Source organism: Salvelinus fontinalis, chromosome 32 (genome assembly GCF_029448725.1).
Source record: "Salvelinus fontinalis isolate EN_2023a chromosome 32, ASM2944872v1, whole genome shotgun sequence".
Lineage (NCBI taxonomy): Eukaryota > Metazoa > Chordata > Actinopteri > Salmoniformes > Salmonidae > Salvelinus > Salvelinus fontinalis.
In genome coordinates, this window is record NC_074696.1 from 42,383,208 (window position 1) to 42,405,901 (window position 22,694).

General features: G+C 43.9%; 1 protein-coding gene across 1 annotated transcript in view; it reads right to left on the minus strand.

Moving 5' to 3' along the window:
- Positions 1–22,694, minus strand: part of LOC129831385 (RNA-binding motif, single-stranded-interacting protein 3-like) — a 351,034-nt gene that overhangs the window by 261,470 nt on the left and 66,870 nt on the right. The window contains exon 3 of the mRNA XM_055894739.1: positions 14,306–14,506. Within this exon, the coding sequence (XP_055750714.1) occupies positions 14,306–14,506 (201 nt within the window). The remainder of the gene's footprint in view (positions 1–14,305; positions 14,507–22,694) is intronic.

Here is a 22,694-nt window from a genome sequence, read left to right on the forward strand (position 1 = left end):
ACACAGCAGAAAAACTCACCATTTCAGTGGGAACAGTGTTGTTGGTCTCCCTTTTTTGCCAGTGCATCAAAGTCTGGAGTTAGTTTTGTTGTGGCAATTCTCAGGACAGATCTGAGGTGTTGGTCAGTTAACTTGGATCTGTGATGGGCTTTGTTGATTTGCATGACGCTAAACGTCTGCTCACACACATAGGTCGAGCCAAACAACACCAGCATCTTCTGCGCCGTCCTCCGGAGGTTTGGAAACGCGGTCTCGTTAAGTGAAGCGTAAAAGTCATTCAGTTTAAGAGACTTGAACTTCTCCTTTGAGACGGAGTCAGACTGAAGATCGATCAGTTCCAATTGCAGCTCCTGCGGTGCTGATTCGGGTCTTGTGACAGGGGACAGGACACCAGTTGAAGTGACTTGTCAATTTTTTCAAAATCACAGAACCGACGGCAAAATTCTCTGTGCAGATCGTCCAGTGATTTGCAGTATTTCTTCGCATTTCGGGCGGCCTCTTTCTGCACGGCTAGTGTGGGGAAATGTGCGAAAGATTTGTTTGACATTTGCCTGGAGAATAAAACCAGCTTGGATTTGAAGGCTCTCACATTTGTGTACATGTCGTGCGCAAACTGATCTTTCCCCTGTAGCTTCACGTTCAGCTCATTCATGTGTGAAAATATGTCCACAGCAAACGCAAAGTCACAAAGCCAGTTTGTGTCGCTCAGCTCGGGGAATTCTTCGGATTTCCCCATTAAATTAAAAAATGAGCGAATCTCGTCTTTGAGCTCCCAGACTCGTTGAAACACTTTCCCCAAACTTAACCAGCGGACGCGAGAGTGCTAGCCTTTGCTAATTTGAATGCCAGCAAATAACTTGCCTTGGTACTTGACTCTTGAATTGCAGTTTGTCGGTGAAAAAAGTTCTGTTGACTCTAAATTAGCTGCCAACCTCTGAGCAGTAGCCGCCCGTTCTTGTGTTGACTGCTTGCTAGCATAGTTTGCATGCTTCGTGGCAAAGTGACGGCTGATATTGTACTCTTTGAAAACCGCAACAGCTTCTTGGCATATCAGACATACAGCCGTTGATCGGACTTCAGTGAAGAAGTATTTTGTTGTCCACTCCTTATTAAACACTCGGCATTCGCTGTCCACTTTCCTTCTCTTTGGTCCGCTCATTTTCACAGAAGGGCTTAATGGTGACGTGAAACGAAGTGAAAATTAAAGTGAAATAAAGAGAAATACGCGCCACTCCAACAACGGTCAATGTGTTTTGAGTGCGCCATCTATTGGGGAAACGTGGGCATTGCAGGGAAAGGGGAAAGAAAGGAGGTTTTTACTATAATTTGGACAAGTTCGGCGGGCCGGATTAAAAAGCCTAACGGGCCGTATGTGGCCCGCGGGCCGTAGTTTGCCCATGTCTGGTCTAGGGTGTGTCAGTGTGTTTGTGAATCAGGAGTTGTATAAACCAGATTCAGACACAGACAGTCACCACCCCTAGCCAAGTCCCAGAACTGTTTGTGCTGTCTTGCCAACTTCTATGGTTATTGTCGGCAAGACAGCACAAACAGATCTGGGACCAGGCTATATGACCCCTGCTCTAGTCAATAGGAGACATTCCAATATGGCTGGGGATCATGGTGTACCATAGCTATGACACTCAGCACATGACCACAACCGACATGACCACAACCGTAACCAAAACCATTGCTTGTTCATTTTACTCACAAAAAGATTGTTCATTGTTTATAGACGGGTTGGAGGACAACATCACGAAAATGATGCACACGCATCGATGTGGCCGGAAGCCGTGCTTTATGATTCTCAATGGTCATATATCTAGCAACAGTTACAAGAAGCTGCCATGTGGGGAATCGTAGGTGGCTCGTTTCAGCTAGTTGTATCTTGTTCTTGATACCATGTCTTGTTTTGAGGTGTTTTCACTTATTTCATGTTAATGCTAATATGGCTCAAATTCATTAGCTAGCTAACCAACAACTGTAACGATGTATTTGAGAGACCTCGTTATGCAAATGTGTTTTTGTTTTCCATAAACATTTGTAGACTAAATATTTTACGAGGCAAGTCTTATTTCAACGAAGGCCTAGGAACAATTGGTTAACTGCCTTGTTCAGGGGCAGAACAACCGATTTTTACCTTGTCAGCTCGGGGATTCGATCTTGTAACCTTCCGGTTACAGTCCAACACTCTAACCACTAGGCTACCTGCCGCCCCACAATATAGTTGAAGTCGGAAGTTTACATACACCATAGCCAAATATTTTAAACTCAGTTATTCACAATTCCTGACATTTAATCAGAGTAAATATTCCCTGTCTTAGGTCAGTTAGGATCACCATTTTAATTTAAGAATGTGAAATGTCAAAATAATAGTAGAGAGAATGATTTATTTGAGCTTTTATTTCTTTCATCACATTCCCAGTGGGTCAGAAGTTAACATACGCTCAATTATTATTTGGTAGCATTGCCTTTAAATTGTTTAACTTGGGTCAAACGTTTCGGGTAGCCTTCCACAAGCTTCCCACAATAAGTTGGGTGAATTTTGGCCCATTCCTCCTGACAAAGCTGGTGTAACTCAGTCAGGTTTGTAGGCCTCCTTGCTCGCACACGCTTCTTCAATTCAACCCACACATTTTCTAAAGGATTGAGATCAGGGCTTTGTGATGGCCACTCCAATACCTTGACTTTGTTGTCCTTAAGCCATTTTGCCACAACTTTGGAAGTATGCTTGGGGTCATTGTCCATTTGGAAGATTTCCGACCAAGCTTTAACTTCCTGACTGATGTCTTGAGATGTTGCTTCAATATATCCACATAATGTTCATTCTCATGATGCCATCTATTTTGGGAAGTGCACCAGTCCCTCCTGCAGCAAAGCACCCCCACAACATGATGCTGCCACCCCCGTGCTTCACGGTTGGGATGGTGTTCTTCTGCTTGCAAGCCTCTCCCATTTTCCTCCAAACATAACAATGGTCATTATGGCCAAACAGATCTATTTTTGTTTCATCAGACCAGAGGACATTTCCCCAAAAAGTACGATCTTTGTCCCCATGTGCAGTTGCAAACCGTAATCTGGCTTTTTTATGGCGGTTTTGGAGCAGTGGCTTCTTCCTTGCTGACTGACCTTTCAGGTTATGTCTATATAGGACTCGTTTTATTGTGGATATTGATACATTTGTACCTGTTTCCTCCAGCATCATCGAAAGGTCCTTTGCTGCTGTTCTGGGATTGATTTGCACTTTTCACACCATTTCACACGTTCATCTCTAGGAGACCAAGCGCGTCTTCTTCCTGAGTGTTATGACGGCTGTGTGGTCCCATGGTGTTTATACTTGTGTACTATTGTTTGTACAGATAAACGTGGTACCTTCAGGCATTTGGAAATTGCTCCCAAGGATGAACCAGACTTGTGGAGGTCTACCATTTATTTTCTGAGGTCTTGGCTGATTTCCTTTGGTTTTCCCATGATGTCAAGCAAAGAAGCACTGAGTTTGAAGGTAGACCTTGAAATACATCCACAGGCACACCTCCAATTGACTCAGATGATGTCAATTAGCTTATCAGAAGCTTCTAAAGCCATGTCATAATTTTCAGGAATTTTCCAAGCTGTTTAAAGGCACAGTCAACTTAGTGTATGTAAACTTCTGACCCACTGGAATTGTGATACATTGAATAATAATTTAAATAATCTGTCTGTAAACAATTGTTGGAAAAATGACTTGTGTCGTGCACAAAGTAGATGTCCTAACCAACTTGCCAAAACAATAGTTTGTTAACAAGACATTTGTGGAGTGGTGGAAAAACGAGATTTAATGACTCCAACCTAAGTGTACGTAATCTTCCGACTTCAACTGTAGTTTACACGTCGTCAACAATCCAAGTCAACCCAGTCTGCTTGGCCCCATTGTTTCACACAACCAACCCGTCTAAATACAACTGAGTGTGAATAAAGTCAAATACATTTGGGTCCTTATACGCAATTGAAGTCACTAAAGTGGTTGTGGTGCTGGTACTTGTGAAAGCAATTGTAATGATAACAGAAGTAGTCGTAATAGAATGTACATTACAGTGGTATGGGTCAGGGGGAGTGCAGCGCCATTGGTAGAGGTTGCCTACAGCTACCGTCATAGTGTGCAGCAGCATGTGTTGTTACTGTTAAAATACTGAACTAAATCCAAGGTTCATTGAACCAGAATCTTATCAACACAGGGTACCATCAAAGAATGGTATGTAACATGAAACAAAATGGAGACAGATGGTTATCACCAACTATGTTCAATCAGTCCTTCCCTATTCACACGCAAGTACTCCAGGGAGGTCTCTCCATGTTGGTGAATACAGGGGATCTCAGAGAAGCATGGAAGGTGAGGGTGGTTTCAGATGTTTAATTGCTTTGGTGGGATTCGCCAGATGTGTTGCTAACTGCACACTGTATGTCAGTGTGAAAACAGATCAACATTCATTTCCCATCTCTCATGTAATATGACCCACATCACAGTAATACATAGATACGCTATTTCAAGTATTTTGCTCTATGCGATCTGATCCCGAAACACAGTTTAACGGTAAACCGGACGATTTACCTTTTCCATTGACGTTTATAGCCTATGTCTGAATATTTTAATGTAACATTTCACGAGTAGACAATAAATCATTTATAAACATAATACATATATCATAACCATTGCAAAATACATTTCTCACCTTTTCTGACCATGATGAGTTCATATTACCGAAGTAGCCATAGAATAAATTACCATGCACATCTCTAATTTAATTAGCCTATTAGATAGACTATTATAATTTCAAGCTTTTGCTCAATGCATCTGAAAGGGAGTGCGGCTCATAACAGAGTAGAATTTAACATGTGAACAGACAGTTGATCTTTTGCATTGAAGTGTGTAGGCTATCACTGTAAGTGATATAGTTAAAAACAATATATATGATTTTGCGGGCAGTGCAGCATAGGTTCGGGAAAAAGTAAATGCTACAAATTATTGAATTGAAACGATCTGTTTACAGGTCCACAGCAATTTGTAAAAATTTTTGTATTTCAGAAACGGTATGATAGGCTTAAACAATTGTCACTGCAAAAGAAAACATTCTGCCAACTCCAAAAGGAGAATGATGGGTGTTTTTCAGGCGGAGTTATAATGCTCGTTCACGTCTGATTTATAACGGGAAACATGTGTATGTATGTCTCTACGTTTTTGTGTGTCTCTATATACATTGCATTAAGAAAGTATTTAGACCCCTTGACTTTTTCCACTTTGTTTCCAGCTTTATTCTAAAATGCCTAAAATATGTTTTTTCACTCGTCAATCTACACACAATACCCCATAACGACAAAGTGAAAACAGGTTTTTAGAAATTATTGCAAATTTTTACAAAAAAATCTGGTTTCTCATGGTCTGAGAGTGTTAGGTGCCAAGCGGGCTGTCATGTGCCTTTTACAGAGGAGTGGCTTCTATCTGAACACTCTACCATAAAGGCCTGATTGGTGGAGTGCAACAGAGATGGTTGTCCTTCTGGAAGGTTCACCATCTCCACAGAAGAACTCTAGAGTTCTGTCAGAGTGACCATCGGGTTCTTGGTCACCTCCTTGACCAAGGCCCTTCTCCCCCGATTGCTCAGTTTGGCCCGGGCGGTCAGCTCTAGGAAGAGTCTTGGTGGTTCCAAACTTCTTCCATTTAAGATGTTTATTTATTTAACCTTTATTTAGCCAGGTAGGCAAGTTGAGAACAAGTTCTCATTTACAACTGCGACCTGGCCAAGATAAAGCACAGCAGTTCGACACATACAACAACACAGAGTTACACATGGAAGACAAACATACAGTCAATATTACAGTAGAAAAAAAGAAAAGTCTATATACAGTCAGTGCACATGAGGTAAGATAACGGAGGTAAGGCAATAAATAGGCCATGGTGGCGAAGTAATTACAATATAGCAATTAAACACTGGAATGGTAGATGTGCAGAAGATGAATGTGCAAGAAGAGATACTGGGGTGCAAAGGAACAAGATAAATAAATAAATACAGTATGGGGAGGAGGTAGTTGGATGGGCTGTTTACAGATGGGCTATGTACAGGTGCAGTGATCTGTGAGCCGCTCTGACAGTTGGTGCTTAAAGCTAGTGAGGGAGATAAGAGTCTCCAGCTTCAGTGATTTTTGAAGTTTGTTCCAGTCATTGGCAGCAGAGAACTGGGAGGAAAGGCGGCCAAAGGAGAAATTGGCTTTGGGGTTGACCAGTGAGATATACCTGCTGGAGCGTGTGCTACGTGTGGGTGTTGATATGGTGACCAGTGAGCTGAGATAAGGCGGGGCTTTACCTAGCAGAGACTTGTAGATGACCTGGAGGCAGTGGGTTTGGCGACGAGTATGAAGCGAGGGCCAGCCAACGAGAGCGTACAGGTCACAGTGGTGGGTAATATATGGGGCTTTGGTGACAAAACGGATGGCACTGTAATAGACTGCATCCAATTTGTTGAGTAGAGTGTTGGAGGCTATTTTATAAATGACCTCGCCGAAGTTGAGGATTGGTAGGATGGTCAGTTTTACGAGAGACTGTATGTTTGGCAGCATGAGTGAAGGATGCTTTGTTGCAAAATAGGAAGCCAATTCTAGATTTAATTTTGGATTGGAGATGCTTAATGTGAGCCTGGAAGGAGAGTTTACAGTCTAGCCAGACACCTAGGTATTTGTAGTTGTCCACAATTTCTAAGTCAGAACCGTCCAGAGTAGTGATGCTGGACGGGCGGGCAGTGATCGGTTGAAGAGCATGCATTTAGTTTTACTTGCGTTTTTAAGAGCAGTTGGAGGCCACGGAAGGAGAGTTGTATGGCATTGAAGCTCGTCTGGAGGTTAGTTAACACAGTGTCCAAAGAAGGGCCAGAAGTATACAGAATGGTGTCGTCTGCGTAGAGGTGGATCAGAGAATCATCAGCAGCAAGAGAGACATCATTGATGTATACAGAGAAGAGAGTTGGCCCGAGAATTGAATCCTGTGGCACCCCCATAGATACTGCCAGAGGTCATGACAACAGGCCCTCCGATATGACACACTGAACTCTATCAGAGAAGTAGTTGGTGAACCAGGCGAGGCAATCATTTGAGAAACCAAGGCTGTTGAGTCTGCCAAGAAGAATGTGGTGATTGACAGAGTCGAAAGCCTTGGCCAGGTTGATGAATACGGCTGCACAGTAATGTCTTTTATCGATGGTGGTTATGATATTGTTTAGGACCTTGAGCGTGGCTGAGGTGCACCCATGACCAGCTCTGAAACCAGATTGCATAGCGGAGAAGGTACGGTGGGATTCGAAATGATCGGTAATCTGTTTGTTAACTTGGCTTTCGAAGACCTTAGAAAGGCAGAGTAGGATAGATATAGGTCTGTAGCAGTTTGGGTCTAGAGTGTCTCCCCCTTTGAAGAGGGGGATGACGGCGGCAGCTTTCCAGTCTTTGGGAATCTCAGACGATACGAAAGAGAGGTTGAACAGGCTAGCAATATGGGTTGCAACAATTTCGGCAGATCATTTTAAAAAGAGAGGGTTCAGAATGTCTAGCCCGGCTGATTTGTAGGGGTCCAGATTTTGCAGCTCTTTCAGAACATCAGCTATCTGGATTTGGTTGAAGGAGAAATGGGGTAGGCTTGGGCGAGTTGCTGTGGGGAGTGCAGGGCTGTTGACTGGGGTAGCGGTAGCCAGGTGGAAAGCCTGGCCAGCCGTAGAGAAATGCTTATTGAAATTCTCAGTCATAGTGGATTTATCGGTGGTGACAGTGTTTCCTAGCCTCAGTGCAGTGGGCAGCTGGGAGGATGTGCTCTTATTCTCCATGGACTTTACAGTGTCCCAGAACTTTTTGAGTTTGTGCTACAGGATGCAAATTTCTGTTTGAAATAGCAAGCCTTAGCTTTTCTAATTGCCTGTGTATATTTGTTCCTAACTTCCCTGAAAAGTTGCATATCACGGGGGCTATTCGATGCTAATGCAGAACGCCACAGGATGTTTTGTGCTGGTCAAGGGCAGACAGGTCTGGAGTGAACCAAGGGCTATTTCTGTTCCTGGTCCTACAATTTCTGAAAGGGGCATGCTTATTTAAGATGGTGAGGAAGGCACTTTTAAAGAATGACCAGGCATCCTCTACTGACGGGATGAGGTCAATATCCTTCCAGGATACCTGGGCCAGGTTGATTAGAAAGGCCTGCTCGCTGAAGTGTTTTAGGGAGCGTTTGATAGTGATGAGGGGTGGTCGTTTGACCGCAGACCCGTTACGGATGCAGCCAATGAGGCAGTGATCGCTGAGATCTTGGTTGAAAACAGCAGAGGTATATTTGGAGGGAAAGTTGGTTAGGATGATATCTATGAGGGTGCCCGTGTTTACGGATTTGGGGTTGTACCTGGTGGGTTCATTGATAATTTGTGAGAGATTGAGGGCATCAAGCTTAGATTGTAAGATAGCCGGGGTGTTAAGCATGTCCCAGTTCAGATCACCTAGCAGCACGATCTCTGAAGATAGATGGGGGGGCAATCAGTTCACATATGGTGTCCAGAGCACAGCTGGGGGCAGATGGTGGTCAATATCAAGCGGCAATGGTGAGATACTTGATTCTGGAAAGGTGGATTTTTAAAAGTAGAACCTCAAATTGTTTGGGTACAGACCTGGATAGTAAGACAGAACTCTGTAACACCGCCCCCTTTGGCAGTTCTATCTTGTCGGAAAATGTTATAGCTGAATGATGGAGGCCACTATGTTCTTGGGGACCTTCAATGCTGCAGACATTTTTTGGTACCCTTCCCCAGATCTGTGCCTCGACACAATCCTGTCTCGGAGCTCTACGGACAATTCCTTCGACTTCATAGCTTGGTTTTTGCTCTGACATGCACTGTCAACTGTGGGACCTTATTTAGACAGGTGTGTTTCTTTCCAAATCATGTCCAAACAATTGAATTTACCACAGTGGACTCCAATCAAGTTGCAGAAACATCTCAAGAATGATCACTGGAAACAGGATGCACCCGAGCTCAATTTCGATTCTCATAGCAAAGGGTCTGGGTAGTTATGTAAATAAAGTATTTCTAGTTTTATTCTTTTATTTGCAAACATTTCTAAAAACCTGTTTTCGCTTTGTCATTAGGGGGTATTGGGGTATTGTGTGTCAATTGCTTAGGATTTTAATCCATTTTCGAATAAGGCTGTAACATAACAAAATGTGGAAAAAGTAAATGGGTCTGAATCCTTTCGAAGACACTGAATATCTCACTAGGTCAGGATATTTAAGCCTCCATATAGCCACTAGTTCAAATATATCAATGATATACGTGATTTCCTTAAGTAAATGAGGGTGATAGTTTGTAGTGTGATTTCCTTTATGGTCCATTGAGGTTTTTAAAACTATATTATAATCTCCCACCATAATAATAGTCTTGTATTGCTTGTAGGCAAGATCAGTTATTATATATACACTGCTCAAAAAAATAAAGGGAACACTTAAACAACACAATGTAACTCCAAGTCAATCACACTTCTGTGAAATAAAACTGTCCACTTAGGAAGCAACACTGATTGACAATACATTTCACATGCTGTTGTGCAAATGGAATAGACAAAAGGTGGAAATTAAAGGCAATTAGCAAGACACCCTCAATAAAGGAGTGATTCTGCAGGTGGTGACCACAGACCACTTCTCAGTTCCTATGCTTCCTGGCTGATGTTTTGGTCACTTTTGAATGCTGGCGGTGCTCTCACTCTAGTGGTAGCATGAGACGGAGTCTACAACCCACACAAGTGGCTCAGGTAGTGCAGCTCATCCAGGATGGCACATCAATGCGAGCTGTGGCAAGAAGGTTTGCTGTGTCTGTCAGCGTAGTGTCCAGAGCATGGAGGCGCTACCAGGAGACAGGCCAGTACATCAGGAAACGTGGAGGAGGCCGTAGGAGGGCAACAACCCAGCAGCAGGACCGCTACCTCCGCCTTTGAGCAGGAGGAGCACTGCCAGAGCCTTGCAAAATGACCTCCAGCAGGCCACAAATGTGCATGTGAAATGTATTGTCAATCAGTGTTGCTTCCTAAGTGGACAGTTTTATTTCACAGAAGTGTGATTGACTTGGAGTTACATTGTGTTGTTTAAGTGTTCCCTTTATTTTTTTGAGCAGTGTATTTTCAAAGAAGAGTGGATTCTCATTATTTGGAAACGTGGATCCTCATTATATTAACGTTCATGTGCCTTCAACAAATTTGTATTCCATCCATAAATACGAATAAAATTGTTAAATTACGAGCCTAGTTTGTTTAGCCATGGAAAAAGATAGGAACCTTCCTGCTAGCCATAATTGGCTAAGATAATGGATGGGCTGAACATGCCGGGAGATGAGTTTGGATTGGTTTGCCATGTAGCATGCTTCTGTTTATAACGTGAGCTGTTCAGTATGTGTTGATAGTCTTTCTACCGCACCATTTTTGAAAGATATAACGTTAATCATCGAGAACTACAAAAGTTTTGCTACTTTTCTCAACAACATTGATGACCTGAATTTAGCAGGCGCTATCAACAGATCAGTTTCACATGGCACGGTTAGTGTGAACCGGAGTGACTTGACACAACACTGGACAAACAAGGGGTGCATTCGTAAATTCACTCTGGCTATCTACTCTCTAGCACACTCTCGTCTGACTGTGCTAGAGCGCAGAATAACTGATGAATTTACGAACGCTCAACACCCGTTGAATATGGCCGGTGTCGGTAAACGTCGGCAAAAAAAGCGTAATTAAATTGTTGCCAGTAGCACAGCTACAGTCACCAACGCTCTGGATGAAATGAAAACACCCTAACCAGCTTTGCTAGGGCGAGTAAAATGGTCAGAGTGAGATTTTCTCTCATTTGTGCTGGAAGTAGCTAGCAAGCTAGCCAACGTTAGCTTGGGTGCTTGACTGCCATTGTGAGGTCAGAGCTCTCGGATCAACCCTACTCCTTGGCGAGAGTGAGCTCTGAACGCTCTGAGAGCGAAACGCTCTGAATTTACAAATGGACAATCTGACAACGTTCTGAATTTACAAACGCCCAGAGCACCCTCCAGATTGAATTTACGAACACACCCAATATGTAGCTACAAACAAAACAGAGTTAAATGGTTCCCGTCTGCCGGTAAGCATTAATCTATGTATACGGGTAAGTCTAGCTACATTTTCAAATATAACTTTGTAATTTTGTCAGAAAGTAGTTTTTAATGCAAGTTAAAGCATACTGTTAGTTACAGTGGCTTGCAACCGTTAGCTTGATAGCTCACTAAATAACGTTACATTTATGATCTGTGTAGTAATATTATTAAAATCAGAAATCCATTTGCACTGCTAGTTATAGCCTAATGTTAGCTAGTTACAATTGAACCTAGTTTGTAAGCTATAGCTACCTGCAGATTCATACTACAGCTATGACAATGTTTGTATTGGTAGCAGTATGAGTAGGGATTATGCTGGTTCATTGTTTAGCTAGCTAGCTACATGTCTAAACAAAAGACTCCACTTCGGCCAGATTATTACATGACCCATCAAATTAACCAGGTGTGTCTGGTGGTGATAACGGCCATCTATTGCATTTCATGACACAACTACTCATTCAAGGGTTTTTCAAAACTATGAAATAACACACATGTAATCATGTAGTAACCAAAAAAGTGTTAAACATATCAAAATATATTCTTCAAAGTAGCCACCCTTTGCCTTGATGACAGCTTTTTGCACTCTTGGCATTCTCTTGACCAGCTTCATGAGGTAGTCACCTGGAACGCACTTCAATTAACAGGTGTGCCTTGTTAAAAGTTAATTTGTGGAATTTCTTCCTTCTTAATGCGTTTGAGCCAATCAGTTGTGTTGTGATAAGGTAGGGGTGGTTTGGTAAAAGACCAAGTCCATATTATGGCAAGAACAGCTCAAATAAGCAAAGACAAAATGACAGTCCATCATTACTTTAAGACATGAAGGACAGTCAATCTGGAAAATTCAAGAACTTTGAACATTTCTTTAAGTGCAGTTGCAAAAACCATTAAGCGCTATGATTAAACTGTCTCTAATGTGGACAGCCACAGGAAAGGCTGTAAATAAATGCTTCACAGAGTTCAAGTAACAGACACATCTCAACATCAACAGTTCAGCGGAGACTGTGTGAATCAGGCCTTCATGGTCGAATTGCTGTAAAGAAACCACTACTAAAGGACACCAATAAGAAAAAGAGACTTGTTTGGGCCAAGAAACACGAGCAATGGACATTAGACCGATGGAAATCTGTCCTGTGGTCTGATGAGTCCAAATTAGATTTTTGGTTCCAACCGCCATGTCTTTGTGAGACACAGAGTAGTTAAATGGATGATCTCCGCATGTGTGGTTCCCACCGTGAAGCATGGAGGAGGAGGTGTGATGGTGTTGGGGTGCTTTGCTGGTGACATGGTCTGTGATTTATTTAGAATTAAAGGCACACATAACCAGCATGGCTACCACAGCATTCTGCAGCGATACGCCATCCCATCTGGTTTGCGCACACCTCCAGGCTGTGTAAGGGCTATTTGACCAAGAAGGAGAGTGATGGAGTGCTGCATCAGATGACCTGGCCTACACAATCACCCGACCTCAACACAATTGAGAGGGTTTGGGATGAGTTGGACCACAGAGTGAGGGAAAAGCATCCAACAAGTGCTCAGCATATGTGGGGACTCCTTCAAGAAGTTGAGAGAATGCTACGAGTGTGCAAAGCTGTCATCATGGCAAAGGGTGGCTACTTTGAAGAATCTAAAATGTATTTTCATTTGTTTACTACATGATTACATATGACGGAGCGGTCTTCTGGTCAGGCTCCGTAGACGGGCACATTGCTCACCGCTCCCGAGTAAACTACTCGCCAATGTCAAGTCTCTTGACAACAAGGTAGACGAAATTCGAGCAAGGGTTGCCTTCCAGAGAGACATCAGAGATTGTAACGTTCTTTGTTTCACGGAAACATGGCTCACTCGGGATACGTTATCAGAGTCAGTACAGGCACCCGGTTTCTTCACGCATCGTGCCAACAGAAACAAACATCTCTCTGGTAAGAAGAAGGGCGGGGGTGTATGCCTTATGATTAACGAGTCGTGGTGTGATCATAACAACATACAGGAACTCAAGTCCTTTTGTTCACCTGGCCTAGAAATCCTTACAATCAAATGCATTAACTACCAAGCGAATTCTCTCAGATTATAATCACAGCCTGTATATCCCCCCCAAGCAGACACCTTGACAGCCCTGAAAGAACTTCATTGGACTCTATGTAAACTGGAAACCACATATCCTGTGCATTTATTGTAGCTGGAGATTTTAACAAGGCTCCCTAAATTTTATCAGCATATTGAATGCGAGACCCGGGCTGGCAAAATTCTGGATCATTGCTACTCTAACTTCCGCGACGCATACAAAGCCCTCCCTCGCCCCCCTTTCAGCAAATCTGACCACGACTCCCTTTTGTTGCTCCCAGCCTAGAAACAGAATCTAAAACAGGAAACGCCCGTGCTCAGGTCTGTTCAACGATGGTCTGACCAATCGGATTCCACACTTCAAAACTGCTTCGATCACGTGGACTGGGATATGTTCCGGATAGCCTCAGACAACAACATTAATGTATACGCTGATTCGGTGAGTGAGTTTATTAGCAAGTGCATCAGTGATGTTGTACCCATGGTGACTATTAAAACCTTCCCCAACCAGAAACCGTGGATTGATGGCAGGCTTTCGCTCAAAACTGAAAGCGCAAACCACTGCTTTTAATCCTGGCAAGGCGACTGGAAACATGACCGAATACTAACAGTGTAGTTATTCCCTCCACAAGGCAATCAAACAAGCTAAGCGGCAACGAGACAAATTAGAGTTGCATTTCAACGGCTTAGACACGAGACGTATAGTTGAAGTCGGAAGTTTACATACACTTAGGTTGGAGTCATTAAAACTCAACCACTTCACAAATAGGTTGGAGTCATTAAAAAAAAACACTTCAGTTTTTCAACCACTTCACAAATGTCTTGTTAACAAACTATAGTTATGGCAAGTCGGTTAGGACATTTACTTTGTTGACTCAGGAAGAGTCTTTTCAGAAATGGCTCATGCAGATATTTTGTGTAAAATGTACGGTTATAAATCAGGGCCCCGGGAGATTGAGAGACAGGGAAGGTGGAAGAGTGTGGAGAGGTGGAGAGAGAGAGAAGGGGAGGCATGAGAGAGCAAAGGGAGTGCAATGGAGAATGCAGTGAGCATAGCTGTACAGTATGTGTTTGAGAGCACTCACTGCAGGCTGTCCCAGGCAGTAGCCGTAGCTGGCATGCGTGGGGTGCTGGTGGTGGTGGGCCGGGTAGTGCAGGCTGGCACGAGGGTAGGAGACGGTGTGGCCACTCCAGGCCTCCTGAACACCGCTGGTCCACTGGGAGCTGAAGCCTGCTGGGCTCATGGCCGTCTTACTGCTGTGGTATCCTCTCACTGCTGGACTGGGCTGAGGGAGGACGGGGGACAAATGTTACCGCTCAAAAATAATATAAGAAATGCCATTTACCAGACATTTTCATCCAAAGGGAGTTACAGTTGTGCGTGTATACATTTTCATATGGATGACCCCAGTGGGAACTAAACTCACGATCTTGCCGTTGCAAGCGTCATACTGAGCTACAAGTTGGCCTTTCTCTCCATGCAAGCCCTCACAACCGGTTGCCCACACATTTACCTGAAACCATAGCAGAAGAGGCGGGGGGAGGCTGTTGATGAAAGATCTCCATTCTGGGCATTCTGGAATGTTCTCACTTTCTTTTCTCTCACTCCCATTCGCTCCTGAGCAGCTGTCGAGAAACCCCCCCTCCAAAGCCACCAGTCACGGTCGAGATGTGCTCTTGCTAGAAATGTGCCGATGGGTTTGATAAGATGCTTGGATTAGAGTCTGGCAGCGTGCAGCCCGTTTGGCATGATGTGTGGGTATTAGCAGGGCACAGGAGCTACTGTGGTAAATCTTGCTGACAGGCAAAGCTTACACTGCTCTAAGAGGAATGCCTGTAGCCTGCTACGACTACTGGAGCAAGGAGAACTCTGGAACTACAGAAGCTGGTCTTTGACGTACACACTGAGAGAGATGGAATGACAAAATTAGAGATGGAAAGAGTGATAAAGAAAATAAAAGACTGACAGAGAACAATATCTGTGAATTATGATGACGTCCCACAAGTCAATCAATTTCCTACAGGCATTTTGATTCAAATTCCACTCTGCTGTCATGTCTACAGATTATGCTTGTGAAATATGAGAACCAAATATGAACAGCCATATTTTAGTTTAGTGTAACTGTGAGGCATGCGAAGTAAAGCCACCTGAGATGAATTGCAACTATACATCACGGCCAAACATTAACAGTCTTGTTTATGCGTATGTTAGATTTTCACAGGGGTCAGGGGTCGCCTCACTGGGGGGGAGACTCTAGAGAGAGCGATGGATGCAATCTGGCCACACAGCTGTGTTCCCAAACCCCTTCAGTCTAATGCGCTGGATCGCAGAGGAGACCGGTGGGAAAAAGGTCAGAGTTCACCTAAATAAATAGGATCCGAAGAGACAGGTTTACGGTGTGTGCTAATACAAGGCAGGTGGAGACGGTTCCCACCGAAAGCAGGATAAATGCATTTCTACTGTGTCAGTCTATAAAGTGCCCTTATGGCTTCACTAAAACACGTAGAAATACTGTAGAGGGAGTGTTCGTCAATGAGTCAATACTAGCTATGTGTGGGCAGGAGATAGCATTGAAGTACGCATCAATGGCGACAACTAATGTGCAGTATCCCGAGCAGCCATGGCTATTATACAGCCATAATCGGAAGAGTAGCATTAAGAGCAGACCGACGCTTTCATTCCTTCATCGCAATGTCCGATACTTTAAGGGAGGTATTCACCAGTACGTAGAGTTTAAGTGCCGCCTACAGCTAAGCAACCATGTTCATTGGGCTTATAAATGAGGACTATTCAGGCAGACTTTCAGAAAAAGGCATATCGTTTTCCCATTCAGAGGTATTTCTGCAGGCCAATAACACTCTGGGGAGAGATATGTTTTATATGTTTCCTACACATGAGTTATACAAGACTACAGAGTCATTGACATGCAGCTGAAGGTCCTACGGGCACAAAGATATTCAGCCACATCATTCGGGGAAGGGGGCTGTTTCTTAAACCACGAAGGGGAGATCTGAGGGTCTTGACAGTCCAGGACTGGAATGTGTGATTGTTCCCCAGACTCTGGCTTCGTGACACAGGTTTTCAGCAGCTCGTCAGAGCCTTACACACTGCGCATATTTCTCAATTTAATATGAGGGCCAATCGGCTCTGGTTACACAAGTCTTTTCCTGTTCCGAGGGGGATGTTTGACTTGCGGATGAACAGATGTGCATGCACTCAGATGTGTAAACGTAGAACTTCTAGATTGATACAAATCGCCATAGTTTGGGGACAAGGGTGGTGTGATTTTTTTCTGACGGGGGAGTAATAGAAAAAAATAATGGCCGCACTGAAGTCATCTATATCGGTCAGCTAATACAGGATTAGTAAAGGCCCAGTGCACCACTTTTGTGAAATACATTTTACTAAATGTATTTGAGTGTTTACCAGCATTTGTAACTTGAGTCTGATAATTATCTGTACAAAACAGTTAATCTGTGGAATATAAAAATACTTGCTTGTGTCACGCTGTATAATGATAGGAGACAAGTGCAGGAATACGTAATATAGTGTTTTTTATTTTCTCCACCCAAACAAAAGAGCGAGGTGCAAACCTCTGAATAATACACAGGACGAGACCCGTAAAACAAGTGCACAATAACACGTAGCATGGAAGCCGATACAACAGCACAGGTACTCACAGGACCAACGGTAACAATAACTGATGAGGACAATGGGGAACAGAGGGCACATATAAAACGTACTAATCAGGGGGAATGGGAACCAGGTGTGTGTAATGAGACAAGACAGTCCGGGGTTGGTAGTAATGCATCCAGTTCAGTGACGCCTAGAAGGCCGGTGACGCAGACCTCCGGAACTGGTGAACGGAATGAGCAGCAGTACCGCGGGGATCCATGACATCTTGATATATGTTTTCCAGTTTCTTGTAATATTCATTTAAAAAAAACATTTACCCAGTTTTTCGTGGTATCCAATTGGTAGTTACAGTTTCGTGGTATCCAATTGGTAGTTACAGTCTTGTCTCATCGCTGCAACTCCCGTACGGACTCGGGAGAGGCGAAAGTCGAGAGCCGTGCGTCCTCCGAAACAACCAAGCCTGCACTGCTTCTTGACACAATGCCCACTTAACCCGGAAGCCAGCCACACCAATGTGTCGGAGGAAACACCATGCACCTGGCAACCATATCATCGTTCACTGCGCCCGGCCCGCCACAGGAGTCGCTTGTGCACAATGGGACAAGGACATCCCTGCCGGTCAAACCCTCCCCTAACCCAATTGTGCATTGCCCCATGGGTCTCCCGGTCGCGGCAGAGCCTGGACTCGAACCCAGAATCTCTAGTGGCACAGCTACAACTGCGATGCAGTGCCTTATATCACTGCGCCACTCGGGAGGCCGTAAATGCAACGTATTTATATGTGAAAACTGAAATGGTCTACTCACTCTTTATCCATTTTAGTTGATGCTCTTATCCAGAGCGAACTTACAGCAGTGAGTGTATACATTTTCGAAACCCGCAACCCTAGCATTGCAAGAGCCATGCTCTACCAACTGAGCCACATCACATCATCACAAACCATTGACAGTGCCTTCGGAAAGTTTTCAGACCCCTTGACTTTTTCCACATTTTGCTACGTTACAGCCTTATTCTAAAATGGATTCAAAATAAATAAATCCTCAGCAATCTACACACAATACCCAATAATGACAAAGCGAAAACAGGTTTTTGAAATGTTTGCAAATCTATAAAAAATAAATAAATAACAGAAATACCTTATCTACATAAGTATTCAGACCCTTTGCTATGAGATTCGAAATTGAGCTCAGGTTCATCCTGTTTCCATTGATGATCCTTGAGATGTTTTTACAACTTGATTGAAGTCCACCTGTGGTAAATTCAATTGATTGGACATGATTTGGAAAGGCACACACCTGTCTATAAAAGGTCCCACAGTTGACAGTGCATGTCAGAGCAACAACCAAGCCATGTGGTCAAAGGAATTGTCCGTAGAGATCTGAGAACCATACTTATGTAAATAAAATATTTCATTTGTTTTTTTCTTTTAAAAATTTAGCAAAAATGTCTAAAAACGTGTTTTTGCTTTGTCCATATGGGATATTGTGTGTAGTTTGATGAGGTAAAAAAACGATTTAATCAATTTTAGAATAAAGCTGTAACGTAACAAATTGTGGAAAATGTCAAGGGGTTCGTGTACTTTCCAAAGGTACTGTATGTCTCAATGTACAAACCTAGATGGCCTAGCCTATGTACAATACAGTAATGTACATTTACATACCAGGCTACCAGGCTCTTTAAATGCATATCCATCATAAGCCATTCAAGCCTCTAACTTTAAACACTGTACTTCCTACTTTAAGCTATAGCATGCCATCTCAAACAATACAATAGAAGGTCTATAACAAGAGCTTGGATTCATATTTATTCCAGAAAGTCCCCTTTTATATCATAATGCGTTTCGCAAACAGAGGGATGTGCGTTATCTTCTTGGTTACAAGATATTTATTCAGTCTGAGGGAGAAGAACAATGTAATGATTTATATTCAACACATTGGGGGTGTTATCTGTACCATTTGTCCCCCCCCCCCCCAAAAAATACAAGTCCCATAAGTCAGGGGGGATAAATGCCTCACCTTCAATAATGAGTAAGCGAGTTGCTAGACATTAATACATTGAGGAGTTAAGGAACCAAAGCACATCTCACAGTGACTGCATCCTAAATGGCACCCTATTCCCTTCAGGGCTTTAGCCCATAGAGCTCTGGTCAAAAGTAGTTCACTATACTGTCATTTGGGAAGCATCCAGTGTCTCTCAGAATACCATTTTTAATGTGTGAGGCTGCTCTCTTCCTTTCCACCCTCTCTTCCTCTCAGTAAAACTGTGTGAGGAAGGAAGGGTGCCCAGGACAGACATGTGTGGAAAACAGAGCTCATTTGTGCTCCCTGTAACATGAACAAGGCCCCTTTATGTATTACGTAGTTGATAGACCTATGTACTATAAAAGTACCAAACATATTTTGAGAGCAGTCGGAGTCCACTAAAGACAGTAATCAGCTCTCAACGTGAATATAAACTCCGGAACTCATGGGTTAATCTCACCACGTGGTTCCCCCCGAGAAGAATACGATCTGACAAAACGATTCCTCGCTTTCCAGGAAATATATGGGACCGTGAAATCCCCGGCACAAACCGAAAACAACCTCTTCTGAAGTGGTGTGAAAACCAACTATAGCCAATTACAGACCTGTCCGATTGCTTTTGTATTGAGGTGATTGAACAGAAATACAACTATGTGAAATCCTGCAGTGGCATGGTATCCCTGTGCAATATCGACTTTCTCATAAGATGCGTCTAATAACCCGAAGCTACAGCCCTTTTATTTCATAAGTTATCTAACAGTATCTTTCTTTTTTTCCTAGGGATGTTAGGATGCATGCCGAACATAATTACAGTATATAGAAGAAAAAAAATCCCTGTTATCTGCCTATATCCTTGGGGCTCTGTTGATGTTAGGTCCATTTGGTCTGCAAGGAGAGCTGAGTCTCCAGCCTTCATCTCTATTCCAGGTCGGTGTGTCTGGGAGGCTTGTTGGGGGGGGGGGGGGGGGGGGTCTGTGACTTCCCGAAGACAGTCAGATCCCAGACAGTGATGCCCTAGCTAAGCTTCCTGTCTGCCTCGTTTTGCTTTGGCTCTCCATCGAAGGAGCAGAGGTCCCACCTCAAAGAACTGTTCCTCCCCTTTCTCCCTTACGAAAAAAAAGATTGCAGTCCGACTGCACTGCGCAGCAAATACTGCGTCCAAAATACCACAGTCGACTGCAGTTACTGCACTTTTACTGCAGTTTCAAAACTGCCATCTTTTATTTATGGACTTTATGGATTTTCCAACATTTACGTTGACATATAAACCAGCATTACACGGATGTAAACATCACTTGCGAGGTCTCATTCGAAACCGATAAAAAATGATGCTCGTCATTCAGAAAGTTCCAAGGAGAAATTAGCAGTGTTAGGGCGAGAGACTCCGACCAACACAAAAGTCATCCCAGATAGCATTAGGTTTAGGATATTGTCTTCCAGAGAAACCTCCACGCTGTCCAGCCCCCAGCCCCCAGCTGTCCAGCCCCCCCCCCCCCTTATAAATGGCTTCCTGAAACCTGCGTTGCATGAAATGGGCACCTCTGTCCCAGGTGCTCTCCATCGCGTACCGTCCCTACACAAGTCACTTTGCAACATGCCGCCTCGTTTTTCTGTCAGTACCTCTGTCAGAACTCGCCACATGAGGCTGGGTGGGGAGGGAAACGCTACTGGTTCCATGGGTCATTGCCCCCCTCCTCCCTCACCAACCGAGGCAGAGGACTGCATGGGTTTACGATTCTTTCTGGGCTGTTTCTCTACAGAGGGTTGAGAGTGAGAACCTACCCTAGGGCCTACTGTAACTCTATCTAGAGCAGGGGGCTGAAAGGGGCCAACTTTCTCTCTCTCTCGCTCTTAACCTGCTTCTTTTCATGGTCAAAACACTTGAAGATCCGAGACAGTGGCTGGCTGGAGACATGCTGGAGGAGTGTAACCAAGGCAACCAGGTCCATTGAATTCTACCGTGCAAAAATACTGTGGGGTATAGGTAAATAATTCACGCTCGAGAATGCCCTTCAAGCTAATCAGAAACGAGTATTTAACAATGCCATGGTTTAAACAACTAAAAACTTACCAGTTGTGCAGTGTGCCAATATCTTCAAGAATTTGACACAGACAGAAATTTGACACATAGAAAACTAAGCATTGTTAATTCCAGTTCGACGAGACAAGAATAACGTCTTCTGTAAACAGAGCTCTGACACTGGACAGTGGTGTGAAGCCCTCAGAAGTTTTGATAAGGTGATTTACTGGGTTGTCTCTGACCTGAGAAACCCCCTGGTGAACCAAGATGCGCCATTCTACAAAGGAGCCCCCGAACCTGACACATGTCTGAGTCTTATTTCTATTATCTTCTTTTCCTTGGCCCTGACACATGTTTATGAACTGATGAACCTGGGGCCGGGGGGGGGGGGGGGGGGGGGGGGGGGGGTAGCGCTGTGAAGCCGGATGTGAAGCCCCCTGCATCCTGGAGTTCTTCTCTTCTGGGATGTGACTGACTCGTCTACAGTTGTTACCGCAGGCTCCTAGGCTGCGTCCCAAATGAATCCGACTTCCGTACATAGTGCACGACTATGGGCCCTGGTCAAAATAAATACCCTATACAGGGAATAGGGTGCCATTTGGGACACATCTCTAGTCTCAAGGGCTGCTCTGCTTGGCCTTGTGATAACTAAACCCTCTCCAGCACTCCTGGAGCTCTCTTCAATGACCCATGTTTGGATACGTTTTGAAAAGAAGCAGTGGTTCACCCCCCACTGGAGAAAAGACTAAAACATTTACAAAAAGGTACTTCAGGAAAAAGGGCAGACTGAGGCTATGACCATATACAGTCATTGGAGCGGCAAAACAAGAACTTACTGCTTTCTTACGAGGAATGGGAGCGGTAAAGCCAATGCAAGAATGGTAATCTACCCAGCGACAAGGTTCATTATGACATAAGTACACGCCTCTGACACTTCACACCAGAGAACAGGCAGTGCTGTCTGAAAGCCGAAATGCCATGCTGTAACCTGTTAACAGTGGTACCGAACACCCAAACGCTGTGTAGAGTGCCTGTTAATGCCAGTGTGCTAGCTATGATTACAGCAGTTATCCACTGGTTCACCCACACTGTGTCTAAGTGGCTCACACCTACACAGGAATGCTCTGACACCAGACCCAGCTCTCTCACTATTTTTCTCTCTGTATGTCTCTCTCTCTTTCCTCCCCTCGTCTATCAATCTCTCAATCTCCCTGTCTCTCGCTGTCTCTTTATTCTCTCTCTCCTTCTCTGTCTCTTAATTTCCCCCCCCCTATCCCGCTCTTCATCGCCCTCCCTCCCCCTCCTTCCATTCCCTCCCTCCCATCCTCCGTTCTCCCTCTCTCAGTCAGGAGATGGCGGATGCATGTGATTGCCCGAGGCTCCGCAGTAGAAGAGAGTAAATCCCTGGTGACACACAGAGGGGCATCCCATTAGAACAACACCTGTGCACTGGCAGGTACAGTCTCATGTGTCCATTAAGTGATGCAGCATGCTCAGTAGTCTGTACTCAAAGTGCTGGGGAGGAGTAACATACAGACTGGCTTTAATTACATCGAAGCAATTACACCTCTGCCTAAAACCAGTGGAAATTAACCAGTCAATCTGTATGTTTAGCTTTCATTCCAAAAGTAGCTCAATGACTGCTTCATTACATTTTTTGTGAAAACATTAACATAAAGTAACTACACTGAGTGTACAAAACATTAAGAACACCTGCTTTTTCATGACAGACTGACCAGGTGAATGCAGGTGAAAGCTGTGATCCCGTATTGATGTCACTTGTTAAATCCACTTCA